The following is a 27,547-nucleotide window of genomic DNA, read 5'->3' as shown; positions in this document are numbered from 1 at the left end:
AGTCTCACTTCCATGATCATATACACTATGGAGTGGGCATGTGATTAGCATACCACATTTTAAGCTGTTGTTAGCTTCCTGCCCTCTGGAGTCACTACTTCTCATGCTAATTGCTCCTCAATCTCACACAGTTTCTTTACATGGCAATCGGACTGATCACTCAACTTCTCAGGTGAACGTACCTACATTTAACCATCGGATGAACAGAATTTTTTCAAACCAATCACAACAACTCATTTAATTAGGTGTTATCACTCCTATACAACATGAGTTTGAGAACAGAACAGGATTTCACATTTGAAAGCTACTACTTACCAGTTTCCATGAGGAACCCTCATGGTCCACAGTTACTTCACAGTAGTTAGTTACATGTTCCATTGCTCAATCTCATGGTAACCGTTATGATGTGGACTGTGTCAAGTGCATAAGAATGCATACATGAATTAACGTTCTTTATTTTTAAGCTTAAAATTTTTTATTACCTACCCCATTCCCTCAAATGGCACAAAATGCATATATTTTACATATAGATTTGTTTATTCCTACTTAGGAATTCATCTATGGTATATAAGTTGTCAAGGAGATATTATTTCAATTTATTTTTGAAACTATTACTGCTGTCTATCAGACATTTTATTTCATATCGTAATTTATCGAAAAGTTTTAAAGCAGCATGTTTTACCCCTTTCTGTGCCAATGATATGTTAAGTAGACAATAGTGTAAGACATTCTTTCTAGTATTATAATAAAGAATGTCACTATTGTTTTTTAAACTGATCCATGTTGTTGAGAACAAATTCCATTACTGAGTAAATGTACTGTTGTAAGAATTCCAAACCTTTTAAACAGATGCCAACAAGATGTGAGACTATGAGCCCCACACATTATTCTCACCACTTTTGAGCAGTAAATACTTCTTGCCTGATTGTTGAGTTACCCCAAAATATTATTCCGTGTGACATCAGAGAGTGAAAGCATGCAAAGTACATTAGCTTACTAATTTCTACATTTTCAAAATGGGCAATTATTCTGATTGCAAAAGTTGCTGAACCTAGTCACTTTAGGAGATCCAAAATATGAATTTTCCAATTAAGGTTCTTGTCTATGTACTCCCAAAAACTTATGATGCTGTACCCTGGCTACTGACTTCTGTTGATGTGTTATATTTATTGAAGGAACTGTACTACTTGCAACAGAATATTGCATGTACTGTGTTTTTTCAAAGTTCAGAGCAAGCCAGTTCACAGAAAACCAATAAATAACTTTTCCAAAGACATTATTTGCATCATTTTCTATTGGAGTTTCTTTTACAGCATTAATAATGATGCGTGTATAATCAGCAAACAGTGTTAGTTTAGCTTCTTGTTTCAGATAAGAAGGGAGATCATTCAAATATATCAAGAACAGAAGGGACCCATGATCCAACCCTGTGTAACACCCAAGTTAGATGAAGTGGCAAACTTAATTAAATCACTTGAACCTTATATGTTCCATTTATACCACAATTGCTGTAACATAATGTCATGGTTCATACAATCAAATGCTTTGGATAAGTCACAGAAGATTCCGGTTGGTGACACTTTACTATTTAAAGGCATTCGTACGTGGGCAGTGAAATGGTATATTATTGTCTTAGTGGAACAGCATTTTTGAAATCCAAACTGTAATTTGTGTTGTATTTTATGTTAACCAGCGACCTAGAAATGACGGAGAGGCTCCGTCCCCGCCGCAGGCGTAGTGGTCCAAAACCCCATGACGACTACCAAGGTCCACTTCACCCCTTCACTGCACCACACCGAACCCAGGGTGGACCCCCCCAGGGAACGTCTCACACCAGACGAGTGTAACCGCTATGTTTGCATGGTAGAGTAATGGTGGTGTACGCGTACGTGGAGAACTTGTTTGCGCAGCAATCGCTGACATAGTATAGCTGAGGCGGAATAAGGGAAACCAGCCCGCATTCGCTGAGGCATTTGGAAAACTGACTAAAAACCATCCACAGACTGGCCGGTTCACTGGACCTTGCTTGACAATGGCACATTTTAACATGTCTGGTAAAATATCTCGAGTTAATTATGCATTACATACGTGACTCAGAGCATCAGCTGTAACTGCTCCACATTATTTTAATATCTTGTTAGAGATGTCATCTACTCCAACAGAACATTTAATGATTTTCCTTATTTCGCAAAAGGTTGTTACGTGAAAATTAATCTGACTAAGATTGTTCAAAACTGACTCTTCCATGTACTGCTTGGCTTTTTCTTCTGAACTATTCTCACCAACTTTTTCACCTACACTAAGAAATGGTTGCTAAATACATTAGCTACTTGTGTATTGTTGGTTCAGATCGTCTCATTCTCTGTAATAGTAATACTATCAACACCAGTGGTTACTTTTGCTGTCTCCCTTCTAATGACAGCCCATATTGACTTGATTTTCTTGCTCGAGTTGTTAACTTCATCTCTAACATACATATTTCTTGATTTTCTGACATTTCTCAGTATATTACAATAATTTTTATAGTGTAAAATTACTTCTGTGTCTTTACTAATTCTTGCTGTCTCATACAGTTTTCTTTTTCTTTCTGAAGACACTTTAATACTTGTGCTAATCCAAGGTTTCTTTGAAAACTGTTTAGTCTCACATTTGGTAATTTTTTTTGGACACAAATGTTAAGAAAGAGAGATAAATTTTTCAATACATATGTTGCATTTCTCATCAGCATTTGGCTCATTACATTACCGTTTCTTACACTTTCTCTGATGTGCTCTATAGATACCGGGTTCAGCAACTTTACACTTTCACTTAATGAATTCTGAACTTTACACCCTGCCAAGTTTTGTACGTTAATCAATTGTGCATCATGGTCTGATAACCCATTTATCACAGGGAAAGCAAGTGTTAGTTTTACATCCTCTTGCTGTACAAATACATTATCTATTACAGTGCTACAGTCTTGATCTATATGTGTAGGGAAATTGATAACGGATTCTAAGTCTTCGAGTAATGTTTGTCTGTATGGGACCCTTACCAGTTGGGTCTGATTCAAGAGATTGAGAAGGTCCAAAGAAGAGCGGCAAGATTCGTGACTGGTACATTTAGCCATTGCGAGAGCGTTACAAATCTCATTGAAAGTTTGAAGTGGGACACACTCGCAAACAGACAACACACTAAACTGAAGGGGCTGCTCAATAAATTCCGAAATCTGATCTTCGCCAAGGATGTAAAGCATATATTATTACCACCAACTTTCAAATCGTGCAATGATCACTGTTCAAAGATAAGGGAAATTATAGCTCGTACTGAGGCACTCAGACAGTTGTTTTTCCCTCATGCGATCCGCAAGTGGAACAGGGGGGAGGGGGGTGATTTTTGGTGCCAATTGTGCCCTCCGCCATACACCGCTTGGTGGCTAGTGGAGTATATATGCAGTTGTAGATGTAAATTATATGTCATTAATAACACTTCTAGTTCATTTTTCCTATCAGAATTGGCTAGAAAGTTTACACTGAAATCACAACAGAGTATTATGCTGTCTGACAGACAGCATAATAGGGAGTGAAGCTTTTTTTGTGAGAAGCTCCCAATCTCCTAATGTTGACCTGTACACTGTCGCTAATATCAACATTACATTATATAGCTGTAGTTCATATGCACAAACTTCAAAGTGCTGATCGACACAAAATTTGCTTGCTTCTACAGTTTTGTATGTATGGCCTAGTTTTGCATAAATGACAACTCCTTTATCCATGCCATATCTGCAAGTGTCTTGCTAAATTATACACATTTATACTGACACTTACCCATCCCCACAGTTACAGTGTTCAGGCTCATCTACTTTATTTTTTATTTCCCTGACATTTTGTTGAAGTAAGTTGATACTACCTGTAGCTTTAACCCTATTTACTGAACATGAAGCTTTTTTATTCTACAGCAGTTGTCTTTATTGTTGTCTGTCTGGCATTTAACCTAAAAAAAAAAAAAACTTGTGTGCCTGGTCCCATTAACCACAGAGATCATACCTTGTGTGGCTGTGCCCCCCCCCCCCCCCCCCCCTTACAGTAACTGCTAATAGAGAAGGTAACTTATCTTTCCCCTTCCTATTTAGTCACAAGCCATGTATGTGTATCCCCACACACCAATAGCATCAACTGGAACAAAACTTATGTGAGATTTTGTCGGTGCCTGGAGCATCCTGTTCAGCTGTGTTAACATGCCTTACAGCAGTGTTTATCCATGCCCGATCATGGTGCTGAAAGACCTCCACAAACCCCATATTTGTGCGCCCAGTTTCTGCTCCTATTTTGTCCAGGTCACTCGTAATACTCTGTCTTGGATTCATAGCCAGGCTGTTTCTGCTCCACCCAACAAGAATTACCGGATCTCCCTTCCCTGCATAGCTGACCTAAGTTTTCTGTCACCTGGCTAAAGCAATCACTTTCGTTTCACAAAACTTGTGACCTGGCACCTAATTTCTCTTGACGCTACGTCTTACACCCCTCCCATGAAGCTACATGGAAGCAGAATAATTCTTTTCCTATTCTGATTTGATCCCAACATGTCTTTTTTTTCTTTAAGCCAACACTCTGCTTCAACCTACATCTGGATGGGGTCCTTCCTCCACTATTTAGGTAGCAAGCCAATTGATTCATTAACTGAATTTCGAAAGTTTTTTTTCAACAGTTTCCCTTTTTCGTCCTTTGCTTGCTACCTTTTCCCAGCACACTGTCTCTTTTTCCTCCCTTAGCCTACGTAATTCCAAATTCGCGTTTTCTAATTCAGCCTTAAGAGCACAAATTTTTGCCTCCAGTTCACTGATTTTTGTCCTTTCTATATAACCTACATTGCCACGGAAGAGCCTCATTGTCTACCTCAGTTTCCTCACCTCTACATTTGCCCCAATGAGACTGTAACCTACAGTCTTCACAGAATGCCCACACCTTCAAATTTCTGTGGCACATTTGTCACACCTGGTTCGATAGAAAAATTTACACAAAAGCAGAAAATAGCTTGGCACAAGAGCACTGAAGTTTCGCAAACTGTACTAATACGTAACTAAATGCTAATGCAAACAGACTTTTACTTTCAAAAGCTTTAACTAACTACAAAAACTAATTTAACTTTTAACTGCTCGTCTAGTCAAAAATAAAGATCTACATTCACACGAAATTTATGCCTAAAATGTGAACAAAACAAACGACTACCAGCCTTTGCGAAATACTTTCTTTTCACACTTAATATAGAGAAGCGAAACCTTTAATAGATAGCCTAGAGAAGTAGTAAATGCACTAGTCTAAAAAATAATATTAACTAAATTAGCTCTTACTTCAATATTAATCACTTAACTTAGCAAAAGCTTCGTGGATGTGCATCTGTCAGAGATGTACCATACCATACTGTTACCACATTTAGTTTCACGCAGTCCTTGGCTGTCCAACTACCAGAATTTTTGTGATTCAGATTCTTCATGTGTATGTAGCAGTCCACTGAGGCTTTGGTACAATCAAACTACCTGCCCAAGTGACTACTATTTTGAATACTTCACCTCTTCTTCACATACTACAGTTATAGAAAGAGATTTTTCAAATTTGAAATAAGTGTTAACAGAAAGGTGATATCATTTGGATGTTTCAGGAATATTTAGAGTTACACAGCAGCTAACATACTGAATGATTTTGCTCCCATATATCTCTTTGCACTGAATAGCTGAAAAAGCTGAGAATTGTGTGATTTCTCATTCCAGATAAATAATCAGCTTCTTATCATCTACACACATTAATCCTTTCTCCATCCACATTTACTTTAACCCTGTACTGTGTATCTGATTAATCTTAGCTTGCAATGAGTATGTAAAGGCAACCTCTATTTCCTGTGCAATTCTCAGTCAATCGCATTTATAACAGCTCATCACACAATTCAGGTTCCACAGTGACAACATGCTCATACATGTTAAGATCACTCAATGGACTGATTTGCAAATAACCTCATTTGTCTTTAAGAATATGTCTACAGTTGTTGCGAAACACGCTTAAGTGGACCTTATTTCAAAGCACTGGATGAAATGTTACATCACATTAAGGTGGTGTGTTCAAATGGAATGAAATACAGTGAGCCAATACATCTGGTACCAGGGGCACTGACTTACAAATGATATTGGGGGGTCCCATACTGGGAATCATGCCCCAGGAAATTTTCTAAATTTTAGGTGAAAAATAGTGAGTTTTAAAGTTTTTTAAGCATTTTAGAGCCATATGATCAACATTAAACTTTGTGTTCTGCCTAACAGCAGGTCTTGTCATGGGGGATGCCTTGTCAGAAAGGTCCACCGCATGAGCGTCTAGGGAAGTGATTCCAGTGGTGGTTTTCCGTTGCCTTCCACTGATGATTAAATGATAATGAGAACAACACAATACCGTCCCCGAGTGGAGAAAATCTCCGAATCAGCCGGGCTCCTTCGCATGACAGACCACCACGCTGACCACTCAGCTATTAGGGCGGACTGATAAACATTAGAACCCCAAAACCAGACTCTTGATAACTTCACACTCTGGGAAACTCTACAAACCTGACTTTTTTGTCTTTGAAAAAAGAAACAAAATAAACACACACCCTATTTTCATAAAAAGCTAATTTAATTTACTGTAACAATCATGCTTATAGACTATTGCAGAGCAGTGAATATATAGCCCTGAAAAGACTGAAATTATATTTAAATAAATCCTTAACTATCATTAAAAGAATAAAACATAAAATACTGCTGTTGCACAGTAATGGCACTTTGATTAATAAGTGACATAGCTAATTTATACTTACTTCTTATTAAGGCTCAGGGTCCATTAAATAAAAACTATATCTCAAAGTTAATGCTATAATACAGTAACTACTTTCAGACAAAAAGTATGTAAATAGCCGGTTTTAATTGGGTATTACACCATAAAAATATTGAAGTCTTTGTAAATAATTAAAACAGTAATAAAGTACTAAATCAGTATTAACATTTCGAAACTGAAAATTTAACACTGTGTGTATTTAATTCTCTATTTTATAAAGATTTTTAATATTGCTCTAAATGTCATTGTTAGGGCTAGAGTGTCTAGAAATGTGCTAATGTCAAACGTCTAACTGGATTCGTGAATATGAAGTAGTTGATGACTGGTCGAATATCCAATTAATCCAAAACATGAAGAACAGCCAAGCTGTTTAATCGCTTCTTTCCCATTGTTGATCAGAGATACGACTTCAGACATTTCAGGGCGCTAAATGACCGTTCTGCTGCTGCCGTCGTGATCGGACTACCTGAAGAAGCTTAACACACTTCACTACTTCACATAACATTTCTCCAACTGCAGTCTCTTGTGTAATGTACTTCTTACATCACGCATGTTTTTTAAGACCAGTTGTTTTTTTATTAACGATATCAGCAAACATATTCAAGTGTAAGTGCAGTCTCTCAGTGTCAAAGTCTTTTTTTAAAAACTCAGTTGATTTTTCCAAATTTGTTTCACCTCTGTTTACTAAAAGCAAGCACTCTTTGTTCAACTGCAATGACCTGCGAGTCCAGTTGAAGCAAACCGCTCAGTAATGCAAGATTGTATCGTTTCACAAACTTCAAAGTAAATAGTTTTGTAGTATTCCTTTGGGGTATTGAAAGTGTGCGGTGAGCTGGCTTCGTTGTTTTCATACTTCTTTGGTATACTTTGATTCCGAGGAAGTGAAAGATCATCGACTTGCGAAGGTTTTTCTTTTAAACACAATTCGCAAAATTGTTGGAAACTATCACACCTTCCATTCAATATACATATCAAGCCCTCATGTATTTTTTCTAGATCATCAACAATTAGATGAGGGCATTGAATTTTTTCATTGACATCTACTGGGTTCATTGCATGGCAATAAAGATGTAAAAAGATAAGAGTCTTGAATTGTAACATTGACTCAAGGTAGCCTGCACATTTGTAATCTGCCTTTGTTTTGTCCTCTGCAGAAAATGTTTCAAAACATCGAGAAGGTCTTCAAAGTTTTTCAATATGCTCAAGGTACTAGAAGCTCGCATAGTCCATCAAGTCAGGCAAAGGGGTCATAGACCAGCTTGGTCGTTGGCGCTCTCACAGCGTATGCTTCTGAAAAGTCCCATCCTTTTGTTAGATTCCCTTACGGTGTTTATTAAGTCCTTGGCTAAAGCTATAATATCACTCATTGAGACAAGATGGCAGAGACTGTATATAACTACCAAGTTTAAACTGTGAGCAGTGCAGTGCACATAACATGCTTTTGGTAGTATATTCAAAACTTAACCTTTTTAGTCCTTTGAACTTACCTCTCACATTCGAAGCACCATCATAGCACTGTCCTCTTAAGTTATCCATTGACAAATCAGGACAAGCAAAAACATCTTTTAAAATACTAAACAGAATTTGTGATTCAGTGCTGGGGGTCTCATTTCAGCCAATAAAGTCTTCGTTGATGATTAAAGAATACACTAAGAGACTAATGTAAACGAATAAAACACAGTCATATAAAATAGTCCACTAAACACTCAAGTCAGAACACTAAACACTGAATGAAACTATCCACACTGAACGATTGCAACAGCAGGGTGGGCTTTATATAGCCAAGGCGTCATAATGTCTCTAAGCGTCAAGGCGACACAAGGTGGAGGGTTCCAGGCGCTTCTGCTCCAGTCCTTTTGGAGTCACTGTGGCCGCCAGACTTTACCCGAAGGTTCGTGCACCGGGATAAATTCTAAGTGTGCCCGCAGCACCGTAAAACTATCATGATAATTATTTGTTTTAACTCATTGTTGAATGTATTTTGAAAAGTAACTATCGTCAAACAAAGAAAATAAAAAATTCCAACAAAATTTTGTGATATTACAAAGCATAATATAACCAATAATTTTCTTAAATTGCTGAGCGAGGGTGGGGTGGGGGGCCTCCCCAAATGAATTTTTGAAGGAGCTTGGGCCCCTCAGGCCCAATGGAGTCGGCGTCCATGACTGGTTTCATTTATTTCATTGCCCATTAGCTCTAGCGGCATGGCATCCATGTTGGGAGTTAGTTTTTGTCTTGAAGAATTCCTGCACACAATACTCCTGCTTCATGAAGTAATAATTCAGTATACATGCAGTAATCCTTGTGTTCCTCTTCTGGCCGTGTGACAAATGATGCACAATGTTTCCTCACTTCCATTGCAGAAAAAAACCAGTGCTTTGTTCAATATACATTTCAAAGTAAAGGTAACAGGAAAGCATAAAAACAAACTACAGCTAATGAGAGGCATTGTGGTAGTTAAAATTCCAGACAGCCAGTCTGCTCTATGCCCTGGATTAAATTATAAACCTCTGAAGCATTTGACAAGCAGGGCATGAGACATTGGACGGCATGATATGTCAGGGGATCACTTCTCACTATTAAGAGTACGTTATCAGCTAGCACCAAGTTTCACCCTCTGCCATCCTCATTATTAACAATATGAATGATAAAATGTTACACACACACACACACACACACACACACACACACACACACACACACACACTCTGAAGTGTCCAACTAGAAATGTTAGTACCAAAACACAAAAGTAAATAACTGAAGCTGACGATATCGAAGGGAATATTAAGCTAGAGATATTAATTTTCCACATTCCCAGTCATCACAAAAAAGCCAAATATCTGAGCATCTTAAGAGTACTGCCCTCTGTAGGCTATGTATGCTGATCAATTTACTGCTGGGTCCCTAGGTCTGTGGCTGTCAGGTTTGACATACCGTGTCACTGTTCCAAACACCATATGACCCATTAAAAACAAAATATAAAACCACACCATACTTAAAATAGAACCACAATGTTTCATTTATAATTATTTTGGTGCACTTCCCACATAAAATAAATACGATGGTATTCACAATTGGTTGCACATGCCCTTATTAAACAAGCTCCAAATTTGAAATATGTAAATGTCTGAATACATTTTGCACATGTAAAGTAGAGGTTGTTAAGCAGTTTGACAGGTCTATCACCCTCGTCATCCAATATCATACTGGAGTGGGACAAATGAACCATATGCTTGGCCAGATCTTTGATTATATATCACCATGTTCAGAAATGAGGGACATCCCGTTGAAGATCATTCCCACCCATCCTAAAGTGGTAACTTTAGCACCCCCCGAACCTCTTGGTCCATCCATATGCCACTCCCACTCCCTTACAACACGGCTCATATCCCTGTGGAAGACCCAGGTGCAAGACCTGCCCAATATATATAACCAGCACTTCCTAACCAGACCTGTTACAGGCTTATCCTACCCCATCAGAGACAGGGCTGTTTATGAAAGCAGCAATGTCACATACCACCTGTGTTGCAATCACTGCACAGTTTTCATGTCAACACGACAACCAACCAACTGCCTACCAGTAAGCATGGCCACCACCAAAATTTGTTTACATCAATCCAAGTCTTTGAATTACGGCACACAAAAAACAGTGTAAGTGTTAAGTTCTGATTTACTTTGTACTGTGCTCTGTGTGCTAGACAACGAATTTACCATCAAAAATGCATCTTCTTAAAAACAAAACCTCACTGGCATAAACAAAAAAGGAAACTAACTTCACTTCATTTCATTTTAATTACAAATCCATCTGATGATGGAAGCATGCTGCCAAAACACGTCATACTAAAAAAAAAAACATTTTACTGAATGCACTTAACTTTAAAACACTAAAAATAATCATGTAAGATCACAACTAAGTACAAGAACTAGGTAACAACATAGCTCGAATAAAGAAAAAACAGTCGGATGTCTTTACAATATAGATTTTATTTTTAGATACAACATACAAAAGTATCGTTTATTCCAGTGTTTTTTTCTGGCGAACCTGAGCAGCAATGCGATCAAGATCCCGCCTGCCCTGCTCAGTTAGTCGGCGTCCACCATCACCAGTTCGCTCAATCAGCTTCAGTTGCTCTAAGGACTGCAATGCTTTTCTTGCAACACTACCAGCCCCCCGGCAAAAATGTGATGGGCAGACTCCGTTTCTCTGGCGACCTAGGAGCAAATGCTTAGTTAAAGTCTATGCTTGGACCCCTTCTCTTAGATCAGCAGTAGCTTAACTAAGAGTAACTCTCAAAAAAGCAAACTTGTTTCTTATAGTTCAGAAAATTAGGAAGCTATGGATCACAAACAGCATACAATACTTAAAATGAATTATTTTTATTTTGTTATCAGTGTGTTCATTAAAGACATACAACAGTTCAATTATAAAGTGTTAAATTATGCAAATGACAGAAAATTTCATCACTAAAATGCATACATAGTGCAACAAATCTATGGAAATCAAGATCATATAAATCAGTACCTTAAAGTTAATTTTTCAGTATGCAATATGTACCGGCAACTTATTCATCATAAAATCACATGGTCATTTGCATGTTGTATTCTAGAACCTATGAACAGGATACACTTTTATAATACACTATCCGGCATCCGATCAAATTTGGGCACTTATACCATTTTACCAGCTTTTCTATGCCTTCTGCATACTCAGTTGCTGCCAAGCCGTTGAACCACAAATTAACAGCTTCTTTAAGTTTATCATAACTTCCACAGCATTGTCCACTCAAAAATCTTGCAATTTGGGGAATAAGTGATTCACTTGAGGCTAGGTCCAGACTTTATGGTGGCTGATGAAACATTTCCCACCAAAGAAAAACTTGCGTAACTCCCACTGCAAGTGGGGACGCAAAATCAAGTCGCTGAAGCAACTGACAGACTATTGCACTTACACTCTCACTTCTAGGCATGTTGTCAATGAGCAGAACTCCCTTACAATATCAAAACACTGTAACCATAATCTTACTGGTGCTCAAAATTTGTTTTGCTTTTATGGTTTTGTTAGGGATTGTGAATAATGCCATTCCATTGACTGGAGCTTTATTTCTGGTTGGTTTTAGGAAAGGGGCTGAACCAGGAATTTTCCTGAAGTGATTTAAAGAAATCGCAGAAAACCTATATCAAGATGGCCAGGTGCGGGATTTATTTCAGATGTGAAATGTGATATCCAAGTCTCCTTACCATTGAAAATGTGATTCATCACCATCCTTTTCATAGCGACTGAGGAATGTCCCACCAGCTGCTATTAGCTTAGTTTTGCATTTGCCAGACAAAATTAGAGGAATCCACCTGGCACACACTTTTTTATAGCCCAGATTTGCTCTAAATCTCACACAAAGCAATTCTTTAAATGCCTGGAAAGAATTATTGCACTCCGCTAACTGAAGCGCTCATCTGCTTGGATTTTTGTTTCAATCGTTGCTTTGAGTCTGCCGGGCAGCACTGAAGCCCTGCCTGAGCGATGTTTGTCTGAACACTCTTCCGTCCACCACTAAAGACGATACATCACTTCCGAACTGATGCTTCACTTATCCACTACAATCTCAGTTATCTGTCTATAAATTTCAACAAGCCAGACTTTATGCGCATTTAAAAAGCAGGTAACACTGCGCACCTCAGCACACAGTGGGATTGTCAATTTTGCACACATTTGAAGTAGCACAGCTGAGCAATAAGCGGCCGCATCGGGTCATAGCTGCTGCCCTACTGAAGCAAACGTGTAAAAAGGTAGGAAGGTAGGTACGTAAGACGTCAACAGTGAGAGTAGATGAGGTCATGTGCCAAAACAAAAACATTCTTCATTTTCCTAATGAGTCTCATACTTTATTGAAAGAAGGCTGCTCAAATGTAGAGGGCAGAAGACTTCATCATTGTCATTAACTTCAACAAGTTAGTTTTCAAAAGGAAAGTTGTGTAACTCCAAGCACGGGATCGGGATTGCAGGAAAGGATAAAGTGACAATGAAATGTAAAATATTGAACTTCCAAAGAACCAAATATGTGGCCAACAACGCACGAACAGGGAACATTTTGTCTTATATCTTTGCCAAGAACATCCACAGTGAACATCTCTGCCTGACCTGACCCGCAGTACCTAGTTCTATTCTTTGTAACACGGCATAAGTCAGTCCCTTTTCCACCCCAAGCAAGAACACATCACATGCCAAATCAAAAATATGAGTGTCCTATACAAGTCTGTTTACCACCGAGCTCTTTCTATCATTTCCTGGATTGTAAGGCTTACAAGGCATTTCCTCACTACTTCCAAATCTGATCAATCATCTCACATTACAGGAGTACGAGAAAAACTCTGATAAAAGTGGGATCTACTTGGGCTATGATATGCACACCCTGAAACTAAATGAGCATAACCTCTGCTTAGGAATTAAATACTACTCACTGTTAGCCTGAAGAGTCTATGGGCAAGTCCAACTACAATTTTATCACAAAATCCATACACATTAATGAATTTCGAAATATTTATTATTGGAAAGTACAATATCTGATATTTTCTGCACAACAGAGGAAGGTTTATATTTTACTGTATTTGGATAAAAATAATTAATTAATTGAAATGATAAAATTTATAATTCAATTTGAAATAAAGATGCCTTTACAAAATATTATTGTTGCACGCTGTCTACAATTACATTTCAAACTCAATCTGGTTAAGCAGTTTAAGAGTAACATTTCTCTCAAATCTCAGAACATTCGTAATTTATCCAGCCTGATTTTATCATCAGCACTACCAACTGAAGCAGCCATTTGACACACACTGCAAAATTCTTCTGTCATTTTTTATGACAGCAGGTTGCTTTGATTTTCATGCCCCATTTCAAACTCACTCTACTGTGTTCTTGCAACACATTATTTGCACTAGAGGAGAAACCCGTACTACTACCACTAACACCACTATAATGTCTCTATACTACAGCCAAAACTTTTACCACTACTAAAATTTTGGTGCCTAATTAGTGTGTTCATAAGTTTCCAGAGGAAAATACTCTGATGTCTCCCTGATGTCAGGCTAGTGGAGATGAGCATAGGGTGACACACAAGGAAACAACCCAGTTATTCATTCCAAAATTCAATGAAACCATAAAACACAGCTAGACTGCATAATAGGAATGCAACACTTCAAATGCTAATAATCCAATTTTTCAGTCACCAAGGCACTTCAGTTACCAGTTTCTACTCATAAGGTAGACTGATTATGGGAAATGGCTTATGTTTATTATTTATTTATGTTTTCACTAAGGCCCATATTACACTATCAAAATGCAAAACAATTATAAGTAAACAAATAATAAAATTAGTACAGCCTTTTAAGGGTTTCCAATTCCACCAGGCACCGACCCATCCTAAAATAACCATATTGGTATGTGGCGTAGCATACATAGGCGGCAATGCAGGAGCTGATGGCATTTAATTGATCGTAAAGATGGCGATTATTGCTCTGAGATACATCATGGCACACCTGTTACACCTGTCCACGTAGTTCTGTAAGTGTTGTCGGGTGATGGTTCATACGAATCACTTCTCGTCCCATCATATACCCACATGCGCTCGACTGGAAACAAGTCTGGGGATCACGTTGCCTGGGAAGTTGCTGCAAGTCTTGCACATCACTTTTTAAGATTCACCAGCAGTGTGTGGCTGAGCATTATCATGTTGGAACAACATAGCACCCTCCTTTTGCAAAAATGGCAGAACAGGTCTAACAACATTCTGCACATACCTAGTGCTGGTTAGCAGTCCCTCCAGAAACATCAAAGCTGAATGAGAATTGTAGCTTATCGCACCCCCAGCTATAGGGCCTGGGCTGGACTAGTATGTCTTGGACGAATGCAGTCTCACCAAGTCTCCGTCTTATGCACAAATGACAATAACTTGCGAGCAGGCATAATAAGCATTCATCGCTGAAGACGGCATGCCATTCCACCTTTGAAGTGCCCCTCTGACGGCACCAGTCTAGTCGTGCACGTTCAATGCTGTGGCATAAAAGGAAGATGGGCTAGAGGTGTGCATGCCCATAGTCCCACTGCTAACAACCAGTTCACAATAGTTTGTTTTGACACTTCTGGGCCCACAAGCCCTCTTATCTGTTCAGTGGTAGCTGTATGATCTGCCACTGCTGCCCTTACAATATGACAATCCTGGCAGCCTTCTCTGCTGCGTGGATGTCCAGGATCTCATCTACAGGTGTGAGAATGTTCATGTGACCACTAATGTCAGCATCACTGCACAACTCATGCAGCACGTCCAAATTGTGTGCCAACTCTCCTAGACGAAATCCTGTCACTCGGAAGGTCACAATCTGACTCCTTCCAAATTTTCTCAGTGCCATGTTTACCTGCTTGCTCCATACTATTGCGCCACACTGATCCTTCTGGCTGTGAGCATTCCCTATTATAGGGCAGACACAGATGATGCACTGATAGCTATGCCACTACAATATCTGTTGATGGACGACGGTGAAACCATTATCAGTACATCTGCTATCCTCCAGTTGCCGTCAATGGATCAAACTCTACAGTCTTTCCAACTGTACTAATTTTTCTTGTAAGTTTACATATAGTAATGGAAAGCACTGGTGTAATGTAAATAATCTAGCAATAACAGGTAAAAACTCATCAAATAGTAGAGGCATCCAGTTCCAACATTGTCAGTACAATGTAGCTCTCTGTGTGTGTGTGTGTGTGTGTGTGTGTGTGTGTGAGAGAGAGAGAGAGAGGATTCATCTGGAAGTTCTGTTTTGTTTACGCACTTTCCATAGCTAAAAATCAACACTTGTATTATTGAGTGAGTTGTTACATTTATTCCTAATTATTTGCTTCCTGCCAGGATTCTCCGTTACCATATTTGGCATAAGAGATTAATAAACGTGAAAATGAAATGGAGATCATGCTAAACAAGCAAATTTTAGTATGAGGAACAGGTCTACATTTCAACTATCGTTTCCGCCAATTATTGTCAATTTTGCTAGTCACAATTGCAATTTTGCACTAATAATCAGGTACACAAGTATGAAACTAGATATCGGTCACACTGTAAATGAACTACATACGCTGAATCAATACCTACAGCAGCAAAAACACAAATCACCAAAGAAAATGCTACTCATACTACCTCTTTCAATGAAGGCTGTGGTACGAGTGAAATTTTTGTGCTATTCATATCTTGGGTCGACAGAAGTGTCCGATCTCACGCGTCAACTTTGACCCGTGACGTAAGGGTGGTAGTGTGTGTGACGTCATGACGGTGCGGAGTTTGGTTTGTGAGTGTGGCGTGTTTGTAGGTGTCGTCGTGTTGTGGTTTATTGTGCCCTCTGGTGGTATGTTCAAGGCTTTCATTTGTTTGGTGTATTGGGCTCACTTTGCTGTTGCTCACTGTTGAGTGCTGTTTGCGTATTTTTTAAGCGGAATTCATTTCAGTGAGTTAACGGTTTTGTGTGAAGGTTAATGTCATGATTGCTGTACGTCGGGTGGTATTGTTATTAACTTTAATCGGTTGTGGTTTTTTGTTCAGGAATGGATATGAAAGATAAATAGTTCTCGTTTGAGGGCTATGATGGGTGACACAGCTTTAGAGCTGATTAAGTCCTTCAGCTTTTTGGCCTATTTGCCGAGGTGGTGAACTGCGGTGTGTGCCGTGAAGCAATGAAGTTGGTTAAGTTCCGGCCTCTAGGACCAGAAGCGGTTACATGTGGCGCTATTTGGCGTTCCATACGGCGCGGTACCTGGTTCGAGAAGTCTAGGTTGGGCATGCGCGAGATTGTACTTGTTACTTATTATTTTTGTTATAGATCCCCATAGAGTTTTTGTGCGCATGAGACTGGTGAGTGAGAGGAGCGTTCTGGATTGGTATTTGTTTTGTCGTGAAGTGTGTTCAGAATTTAGTAAGTACTTGAGTAAGTTGGGTGGGGGGGGGGGGGGGGGGAGGGGGGGGCATGGAGTGGTTGTGGAGGTGGACGGGTCACAGTTTGGGAAAGGAAGTATCGGAGAGGGAAGTCTGTGGCTGGGCTTTGAGTGTGGGGGGCTGTTGTTCCGGGGGAGGGGGGTTCCGAATGTGTTTTTTGGTTTGTGGAAGGGAGGACCAAGGCCGAATTAGTGGGGTTAATTGAGGAATATATAGAGCCGGGGTCCACAATAGTTTCTGATGCTTTTTCTTCGTATAGGGGGTTGGGTGAGAGGGGATTTAATCGTTTAGTAGTGAACCACAGTTTAGAGTTTAAGAATTATGAGGCAGGGTCTTGTACTAATACAATAGAGGGGATGTGGGTGGCCGTCAAGTCAGCTCTTGGGAAGGGGAAGAGGCGCTCTTCTAACCTTCAGTCTCATTTAGATGAGTACTGTTGGCGGAAGAGTGTCCCAGAGGGCTATTGTGTTGTTCGGGTTTTCTTAAGGGCTGTGGGTAAAATGTATAGGCTGAAAGTGGTTAGTTAGGGTGGTCTGGGTAGGTGGGTGGGTGGCTGCGGCTCAGGGTGGGGTGGGTGGTTTATTTTGTTGTAGAGTATTTGTTAAGGTGGGGAGGGGGGGAGTGTGTTTGGTTTTTGTTTTAGTTGTGGAGGATCTATTTTGTTGAAGTTTCTGTTGAGTTGTAGTGTGTGATTGAGATTTTTTTATGTTGCATTTGGTTTTAGTTTGTGGGTTTTTTATTTTGGGGTCATCAGGGGTGAGGTTGGGTTGGTTGACCGGGGGGGGGGAGAGGGGGGGGGGAGTGAGGTGTGGGTGGGTTGGTTTTTTTTTTTGGTTTAGTATTTTTTCATTGGTTAGTGTGTGTGTGATTGTGGTGGCCAATCTAGTTTGTGGGGCTGGAACTTTCTTGTGGTGAGTTTTCATTTTTTTTTGTTTTCGGTGTGTGTGTGTGTGTGTGTGTGTGTGTGTGTGTGTGTGTGTGTGTGTGTGTGTGTGTTTGTTGGGGTCTAGGGAAGTGTTTCATTGAAATTTGTAGCTGTGAAGGTTGATATTGGTATTGGGAGATTTTTATTTTGAGTTACATAGTTAAGGGAAGTGGCCGATCCTAACTTATGGGATTGGGAGCTGCTGTTGAGCTATATAGTTGGAGGGAAGTGTCCGTTCGTAATGTTTGGTGGTGTATGTTGGTATTTGTATTGGGAGATGGGATCGAGAGCTGCTGTTGAGCTATATAGGTCAAGGGAAGTGTTCGATCCCAATTTATTGGATCGGGAGCTGCTGTAGATCTATATAAGTCAAGGGAAGTATCCGATTCCAGATAATACTGTGTTTTGTGGTATTTGGTGAGTTTTGTGATGTCAATTTTTTTTCGCCGTTTTGTGTGGTTTTGTATGGGGGTGGGTGCCTAAATTTGTTTATATTTAGTTTGTCTCCACCCAAAAACCCCCAATTTCCCGAGCTTGTCCCGTTAGAGTCATTAGGCTTTTTGTGAAATGTGTGTGTGTTTGTTTTTGGATGTATTTTTGTCTTTATAATATGTATGTAACGACTTTATATGCGCCATATTGGAATTGTCATTTATGGTCGTTTCCGCCATATTTGTGATGTCATGGGTCAAAGCAGAGGGGGGGGGGGGGGGGGGGGGGGGGGAGATCGGACGCTTCCGTATCTCCCATATCTTTTTGCTATCACATTCAATGGCTTCACTAACTCCCGACCAAACTCGCAAACTCTCCAATTAAGGTAAAAGTGCACTTAACAGTGACAGCAGCTTTTCCATTGCATGCAGCGGTTGGTAACAGATTGCATGACAATTTGTGGGCGACACACACAGCCAATGATTCATATGCAAGCTTAACCAATGAAAACAAGTTAACTATTTTGATATATACAATTAGAATGTAACCACATTGCCAGAATTTTTGGCAGAATAGGAAATACGACATACAAGGTGATTCCGGCCCAAGATGCTGGAGTTGGTGGTTGTGTGTGTGTTTTACTGATAAAAGCTGTGGCCACAAGCTATATGTGATAAGTCTTATTGTGCCTATTTGCAACTTGATGTGTCTTCTTTACAGTAAGTAGCAATCTGTCTTTCCCTACACTACCTTGAGCTTCCCCTGTATGATAGCCATACAAGCAGGTTATTGTAATGATGAATACATATTTCAAGCTGCACAACACATCAAACCATTACAGCAAACTATTACAGCAATCTTATACTAGTGTTGAGATTTGCTGGATTCCAACCTAACCAAAGCTTCCAGTCAAATCAGTGTATTAGTTTTTTCCTGGTCTCTAAAGAAAAGAAATAATTATATTTGGTGATTCTTCCCAGCTACCATGTAATCTCACCCATCCGGCCATGACCAATGTCACCAAATTGCAGAGATCTGCACAAAAACCTGGCCCTTATGTGTACTTTAGTCTGAATTAGTTTGAGGCAACAGTCAATAGCAGCAGCAATCTTAACTAAGGCCTGCTCAATTAGCAGTGGGGAACAACATATGCCAATAATATATTTATGGGTCGACAGAAGCGTCCGATCCCACGCGTTGGCTTTGACCCGTGACGTAAGGGTGTTGTGCGTGACGTCATGACGGCGCGGAGTTTGGTTTGAGTGTAGCTGTCTCCAGTTCTGTTTTATCTTATTTTATTTACTTTTCTGATCTGTTCGTTCTATCTCGTGAGATTTTTTTATTAAATTTAAAAACACTTATTACTTATTTTAATTATCTGTTTCCTCGAATTTCTGTTTTAGTTTATTATATTTATCTTTCTGATCTGTTCGTTCTATCTCATGAGATTTTTTTTTAAAAAAAGACAAAAACCACTAATCAGCTACTGAAGCATCTTTATCTTCCATGGGTTGCAGGGGTTACGACCCCTGGGGAGGTGGGTGGGTATTCATGCATGGCTGTCTTAACTTACACGATGTAGCTACGCAAGGCGTCTAAATTTGTTTATATTTAGTTTGCCCCCCACCCAAAACACCCCATTTCCCGCACTTGTCCCGATAGTGTCATTAGGCTTCTTGTGGAAAGTGTGTGCGTTTGTTTTTGTTTCCGCCATATTTGTGACGTCATGGGTCAAAGCAGACGGGTGGGATCGGACACTTCCGTATTTCCATATTTATTTACTGAAAGTTTGCCAACATGTATTTAACAAAGGAGGACACCAAAAATGTGCACTAGGCAACAGTACTTTTGATGAAAATTTTCCATATAGAACCAACGAAAATCCAATATAACTAGAGATGTTAAAACTCGCCAGAAGTTCACATACTGATGGTAAAAATACCGACAGGTGCAAATAATAACATGAATACTAAAATATTTTAATCTACTTTGCTAGAAGTGCCAGTACCTCCAAATATTTTTGTTACTGCACCAACTCCAACTGGCGACCTGAAATAGATGTGCCTAGCGAGAGCAGCACAACGTGTATAGTACCAATCATCGTCATATGGTGCAAGTTCCTTAAACCTTGCACTTTTCACCAAATCTACCCATTCTGGAACCTTCATCTTTCCAGTCCTGAAAGCGAAACAGTTTCAAAAATAAATATACAACTAAATAGTATGACAAACAAAATTCAGACCTACAATATCTATTGTAAACAAAAATTACTGTTAAACACGGTCCTGACAGTATATGACTATGATTCAACAAATAATTAGGATAGTGCTTGAAGTAATTTCATACCACAAAACTAACTTTTGCTATTATTTTGAGAAAAGTCACATTATCTCCTGTAACACTGTCTGGAAATTACCTCATAAAATAGTACAAATCTCAGCCAGTTACAGGGAAATTTTTAGACAGTTGCTTCTAGAGTTGTTTAGAACACTTAATAATAGCAACTGGAGTAATTCTAAAACAACGCATGAGCTACTGCCAAAACACTATAATCGGGTGTTATATGATCAAGAACTCAAGACAAACCTTTAAACAGAAATAGTATTTCTAAACTACAATTTAATGTTACTAAAGTTTAAAAGAGCTCTTTGTGCAACACCTTTTGACATTAGAGTAGAGCTGTTTCGCATCACCAACTAACAACATAAAAGGAATAATCTAAGTCATAAAGGATTTTGAAGCATCTCGCACTTGGTCTTTCAATGGCAAGGAATAAACACTTTCCAAGCCTTATTTGAATTTTCATCAAATTCTTCTGTTGCATCTCCTGAATCAAAGCAGAAACTGGTCTCGTCAAGGATGTTAACACATTTCCGACTAACCGCTGCCCCCACTTTCATCAAACAGTAAAAACAGTGAGTTACGAATTAACTATATAAGACATTTCACCTATTTTTTTCTAAGGGCTGTGCTTTCAATCACGGCGTTTTGTAAATTTTTGGTTGCTCTAGTACGAAACAAAAGTTATTTCTGTGGATATGTTGTGGCTGTCTTAATTACCCCAGGCTACCCTTTGGCGATGATTCGGGACATATTTGGATAAATTTGAAGCACTACTCCTATAATGAAGATCTACACCAATCTATGTCTATTCAAGTGATTTCCATAACACGCAAACTCACTTTTTTAAGAACGCCGAAAACGCTTTGACGAACTTCTGTTGGTCGACATCCTTGAGCGTCACGGATGGCATCTGCAAATGAAGCAATTTAAAAACTGGAATTAAATGGGCATGAAATGAGCAGCGCACAACGCGCCAGTCGCTGGCCACGCAGCACAACAAAATTTTCTCTCACATTAAACAAGTCAACATTCAACAATACGATCAGCCTTGTAGAGACTCACGTGTTCTGCTAACCAACAAATAACACCGAAGAACGGCAGCATTCGTTACAAGCACATAAATTATAAACGCTAATGTGGACATAACTATAACATAATTAAGTTTATTTATAAATTTTCTTGGTATTACAACATTACCTTCGTATTTCACTTTACAACCAACTCACAACAGGGCAATCAAACGGAAGAAGGAACTGACCACAGATCTTATTAGTTCACACTTCACAGTTCACCTACATCCACCAAAGATAATAGGTGGGGTAAACGAAGACGGCCTCCCGGGATTCCATAGGCATGAATTACTTACACATGTGATTGGAAGTATTTTTGTATACTAGGTGTGAGCAATGTAATTTCGGCTTTCTATGATATACTAAAATGTGAGAAAATTGGTGAAAAGTATATTTATGTTAAAAATTCTGCAACAACGCTCATCCACTTTATTTAGTTCAAAACAACCATGAGGACCTGATGTTAGATTTTTAGCTTCAAGAATCAGACCCCAGACAAGAAGACCTGGAGCCATCTCAACATGACAAGCTAAGTAAACTTGAAAGTTTATTGTAATGTTAGCGCCTCCCAAATCTTCTTAAAAGACTTTGCTTACTAATTATTTGGACTGGGCATTGTGTAATGAGGACAATAGATGGATGGAGGAGGGAGACTACAACATCAAACCACAGTTCCTCACACTGCACAACAAAATCGTGTAGCAGAAAGATACAATAGAACGATCGTCGAGAATGGACGATGTATGTTACTTGACACAAAATTACCTATGAAATTTTGGGGAGAAGCAGTCTCCACCGCAGTTTATCTTATTAACAGATCACCAATAAAAGCTTTGAACAATATAACGCCAAAATAGGCTTTCTCAGGGAAGAAAGGTAACCTATGACATCTGAGATAATACGGTAATAAGGCATATGTTCACGTTCCAAAAGCCAATAAGCGCAAATGGGACAAGAAATGTGTTCAGTGCATGCTTGTCGGTCACTGTAAAGACAGAAAGGCATACCGGTAGTTCAATCTGTTCATCAAAGAATTATAAAAGTAAGAGATGTAATTCTTTAAGAAGAAACAGATTAAAAGAGTAATGACGAATCAGGAATATGTGACCCTGATCATTTGCTGTAACCAACCAAATGAAGAGGAGAACATTGAGGAGCAAGACGATTCAAGGGATGCCATGCCAAATAATAGTGTTTTAGAAGAACCAGACTCAGTTGAAATAAATGAAGACTCTGAACCACTGCAACAAGTACCTAGAAGATCTTCCCCAATACCAAGACCAAAGAAGATGGATAAATACGTGTCCTATCATATTAAAATTTCACAAGAACCAGACCCATCAACTTTGGAAGGAGCGTTGCAATCTAGGCAATTCAGGAAGAATTAAAGTCACAAACTGAAAATCAAACTTTTGAATCAGCAATCCTGCTTCCAGGCGAAAAAGCTATCGATGTCAAGTAGGTCGTTAAGATAAAGAGAGAGTTATAAGGACAAATAGTCTGTCATAAAGCTAATTTGTTAGTTAAGGGATGTGCACAAGTCAGAAGTTTGGGCTATGAAGAAACTTAGGTGTCAGTGATATGATACAATTCACTCAGATATTTGTTTAATCTGTCTGCCAAATATGACTTGGAGGTTGCTCACTGTGATACAGTGAAAGAGTTTTTGCAATATGGCTTAAAAGTAGAAATTTATGTTAAAATTTGCACAGTAGACTACATGACAAAGATAGTTAAAGTCAAAGGCATTAAAAGTGATGGAGTGCCTAGCAGAATATTAAAGTACTGTGCTGCACATGTTAGCCTGGTATTTACGCATATTTGTAATTTTTCGTTCAGGAATTGTCAGTTTTGTGAACGATTAAAGTCCTCAGCAGTAAAGCCACGTTATGAAAAGGGAGAAAGGGATAATGCAGATAATTTTAGACCTATTCTGTGTATGGAAGGATAATTGATCATTTTATATCACACGACTTGCTATCAAATGTACAGATCGGCTTTAGAAGTCGTTTAACAACTGAAAATAATATAATCTCTTTTTTCTGTGAGGTACTCGATGGGTTAAACAACAGGTTTCGAACGCTAGGCATATTTTTTTGATTTAACTGAGGCATTTGATTGTATTGGTCACAAAATATTGCTCCAGAAGTTGGACCATTACGGAATACAGGGAGTAGCTCACAATTGGTTCACCTCTTACTTTAGCAACAGACAGCAAAAGGTAATTATTCACAGTGCTGAGAATGGCTGGGATTTTGGCTCTGAGTGTGGTAAAGTCAAGGGGGGGGGGGGTTGCCCCAGGGATCAGTTTTGGAGCCACTCCTGTTCCTTATTTATATAAATGATATGCCCTCTATTATTATGGGCAACTCTAAAATATTCCTGTTTGCTGATGACACTAGCTTGGTAGTAAAGAATGTTGTGTGCAACATTGGCTTTGTTTCAAATAGTGCAATTGATGACCTAAGTTCATGGCTTGTAGAAAATAAACTAATGCTAAATCACAGTAAGGCTCAGTTTTTAAGGTTTCTAATACAGAATTCAATAAAACCTGACATTTTAATTTCAAAGAATGGGCATATGATTAGTGAAACCAAGCAGTTCAAATTTCTAGGTGTTGAAGTAGATAGTAAACTGCCATGGAAAACCCACATTCAGGATCTTGCCCAAAGACTTAATGCTGCCATTTTTACTATTCGAATGATATCTCAAGTGAGTGCTCGTTCGACACAAAAATTAGTCTATTTTGCTTATTTTCGTTCGCTTATGTCGTATATTTTATTTTGGGGTAACTCTTTTCATTCTAAAAGAATTTTTTTGGCTCAGATATGGGTGGTTTGGGCAATATGTGAAGTAAGTTCATGAACCTCTTGTCGACCTCTGTTCACAAGTTTGGGTATTTTCGCATTGGCCTCTCAATATATATATATATATATATATATATATATATTCCTTACTGTCCTTTCTTGTAAACAATATTAGCTTATCCCAATAATAAGTAGCTTTTACCCAATTAATACTCGGTAGAAATCAAACCTGCATTTGGATCGGACTTCCTTAACTCTTGTGCAGAATGATGTGCAGTATACTGCTGCATTCATTTATAATAAGCTGTCACTCGAATTCAAAGATCTTAGCAGTAATCCATGCTCTTTCATAACGAAAATGAAGAGTTTCCTCATGGGTCACTCCTTCTATTCTGTCGAGGATTTCCTTGAAAAATTAAGCTGATTGTTGTTGTATTGTTGACTGCATTTACTTAAACTTATGGATTGCCTTTTTGTGGGTTCAGAAACATTTTATTTTTATCTGTTATTACTCTTATGTTGTAATTTCATGTACTGACATGTTCCATGACCTTGGAGATTTGCTCTTCAATTTGGTCCTAAGGAACTTTACAAGCAAATAAAGAACAAAGAAAGAAAGACTTAAGAAAGCAGTCTGTAGACTTAAACAGGGAAGTCGCTGTTGGATCATTAAACTGGATAAAGCTCTGGTAAGTCTGATTTTCAGGAAATCCACAGCTGACACTTGTGTTCACTGCAAACATGAAGGAAGATTATAATGACATACTAATTTTTTGCAACACTCTGCAACAAAAAATGCATTTAAGAGAAACTAAAGGAAAACTTTAAACTAAAAAATCTTGGAGATGAACCATATTGTCTAGGAATCCGAGTAACAAGAGATCGCAAGCATGGACTTTTATGGATGGATCAAGCTTATTATACAGGGTGAGACAGGAGGAAAGGTACATGCTTTGAGGGATGATACTAGTGGTTTTTCTGAACAAAAAACTCCTAATAAACATATACCCTTTTCTTAACCATTTCCAGGTAAACCAATAAAAACAACTAGTAACAGCAAACGTGTAGCGTCGTCCTTACTAAATGTCAGTATGTCCACCCCCAGTAGTTTATTCGCTGCTCGGCCGCCGAGCCGGACGGACGTGTGGCGGCTGCGCTAGGAGAGCTGGCGTAAACAGCGGCTGTGTGGCTGTTACGAAGGTCAGTACAGGGCTTTGTTTACTTTGCATCTTTCAGTGATTTAAAATGACAAAATGAACGAAATTAACTGTGAAAGAAGAGGTACGGTTAGATTCACTTTTGATTGGAGCTGTAAAAGACCAAAGGCTTTTGAGATCAAAATTTGGCTTTCAGAAACAGTTAAGATCACAGGAGACGAAATTATTGGCGTTCATCTTTCTTTTGTTTCCAATTCTGTCTTTTTGAAATTGATTTCCTCTGATTTGTGCTCCTCAATAGTTGACAAGTGTGGTGGCAAAATGAAATTTAATCAAGCAGATGGAACCGTTAGTGACGTTCTTGTTTCCCATGCTGGGCTAGGCATTCGTACAGTGAGAGTTTTCGAACTGCCATTCGAGGTCCCTGCCAGAGCAATCAATGCTGCTCTTCAGCCCTATGGTAGGGTTATATCTAATATTGCAGAAAAATGGTCGGAGCAATACATGTTTCCGGTTTTGAATGGAGTTAGACAGATTAAGATTGAGCTCTTACGACATATCCCATCTTACTTGAATATCTGTGGCCATCGCGCTCTCATAATTTATGATGGGCAGCCACGGACGTGTACGTTATGTAACGCCACAGGGCACGTCAGAAGTGAGTGCAATACAAGGCGTGTTCCTCAGTTACCGACTAACGAGGCGGCTGTCTCAGGACAAGTTGTTAGCATGCAAGTGACGTACGCTGCCGCGGCAGCTAGCCGGGCCCCCTATCAACAGAATATGGCCGAGCAGACGGGACCTTCCGACGCGCGCACGGAAACGGAAAGCACCGCGGAGTTGACTAACGATGACAATCAGAATCTGGCCAGTAATGACGTCACTGAGGACGCACCGCGCTTGCCCTCTGAGTCTGACAACTCGTTGGGAGCGACAAGCTTCATCGATAATACCTGATGTAGACATGGCAGAGTACGAAGCGGTAGTTACACACGAAAGGGCCAACATCCCAGAGGGAACTATAGTGGATGGACATAAAGAGGAAGTGATACAACAGAAAACTGACAACCACACAGATGACAGGACACCACAGACAGGTTTAGGAAACGTCAAAGGAAAAGGAGGGGCGCAAGAAGACGAACCAATGACACCACCCATCTGACGTGTCGTAGAAACAGCAGCAACGGAAGACTCCGAAATTAACGGAGCTCAAAAATCTTCCGCCTCGAAGGCGGGACAGGTGACTTCTCCTCGACCTTCCATGGAGTCGCCAGGAAGTTCACCAAAGGTTTCACCGATGATTTCACCGAAATCATCAAGAAATAAAAAGAGACGAAGAGCACATCAAGCTGCAGAGAATTTCGCCCCTCCTTTAAGACAGCGGCTGAGGAAGACACAGGAGACCGAAAATAAGGACGAAGATACACAAAAGGAAGCGCTCGGCGAGTCTTCGGATCGGAACAAGGGACAAGAACGGCCTGACACGCCACACAGAATATATGAACCCTTGCATGACAATATGACATCAGAAATGGACAATGAAACCCGACTTGGACAAGGACATGGACACGACATCACCGAGCCACGATTTAACTGGGCGAACGAAAAGGAAGATCAGACCGATGCAATGGGGGCGGAAGGGGTTTTTGAGGAAGAATTTTTTTATTGAAAATTGTCACACCGAACTCTAATAAGCAAAAAAAAAAACAACCGTGAATGAATAAAAGTAAAATAAAATAACACTATATATATCCAACCCGAAGTTATTGTACATGGCTCCAATACTGTGTCCTCTGTTTACTGTCTTGTAGCGTCTCACAGTGGAACATACATATAACGTGACCACCTTAAACATAAACAAAATTCAGAGTCAAGCAAAGGTAGCTGCACTGAAGGACTTTCTGTATCAGTCAGATACAGATATCGCCTTCCTGCAGGAAGTTAATGTCAAAGAATTGTATGTTTCAGGGTACAAAGAGGTGTTGAATGTGGCTCCAGAAAACGCG

The 27,547-nt window shown here is 39.3% G+C and overlaps 1 protein-coding gene across 1 annotated transcript; it reads right to left on the bottom strand.

The window, feature by feature from the left end:
* Positions 1 to 10,797: 10,797 nt before the first annotated feature.
* Positions 10,798 to 21,792, bottom strand: LOC124551029 (40S ribosomal protein S19). The gene is made up of 4 exons (XM_047125881.1): positions 21,705 to 21,792; positions 21,347 to 21,417; positions 20,173 to 20,342; positions 10,798 to 11,045 (listed from the first exon to the last, which is right to left on the bottom strand). The coding sequence occupies exons 2-4, from the start codon at positions 21,415 to 21,417 to the stop codon at positions 10,849 to 10,851; spliced, it is 438 nt and encodes a 145-aa protein (XP_046981837.1). The 5' UTR covers positions 21,705 to 21,792; the 3' UTR covers positions 10,798 to 10,848.
* Positions 21,793 to 27,547: the final 5,755 nt, after the last annotated feature.

Source organism: Schistocerca americana, chromosome 9 (genome assembly GCF_021461395.2).
Source record: "Schistocerca americana isolate TAMUIC-IGC-003095 chromosome 9, iqSchAmer2.1, whole genome shotgun sequence".
In the NCBI taxonomy this organism is placed as follows: Eukaryota; Metazoa; Arthropoda; class Insecta; order Orthoptera; family Acrididae; genus Schistocerca; species Schistocerca americana.
This window is presented reverse-complemented; position numbering and strand designations above follow the sequence as displayed.

What these genes read in the sequence shown, in the direction of transcription:
- LOC124551029 (XM_047125881.1), bottom strand. Translation starts at nt 21,417, where the DNA reads ATGCCATCCGTGACGCTCAAGGATGTCGACCAACAGAAGTTCGTCAAA. An exon ending in TTTTCGGCGTTCTTAAAAAA is followed by an intron (nt 20,343 to 21,346) that starts GTGAGTTTGCGT and finishes TTTCGCTTTCAG; the next exon opens with GACTGGAAAGATGAAGGTTC. An exon ending in AGTAACAAAAATATTTGGAG is followed by an intron (nt 11,046 to 20,172) that starts GTACTGGCACTT and finishes ATTTGCTCCTAG; the next exon opens with GTCGCCAGAGAAACGGAGTC.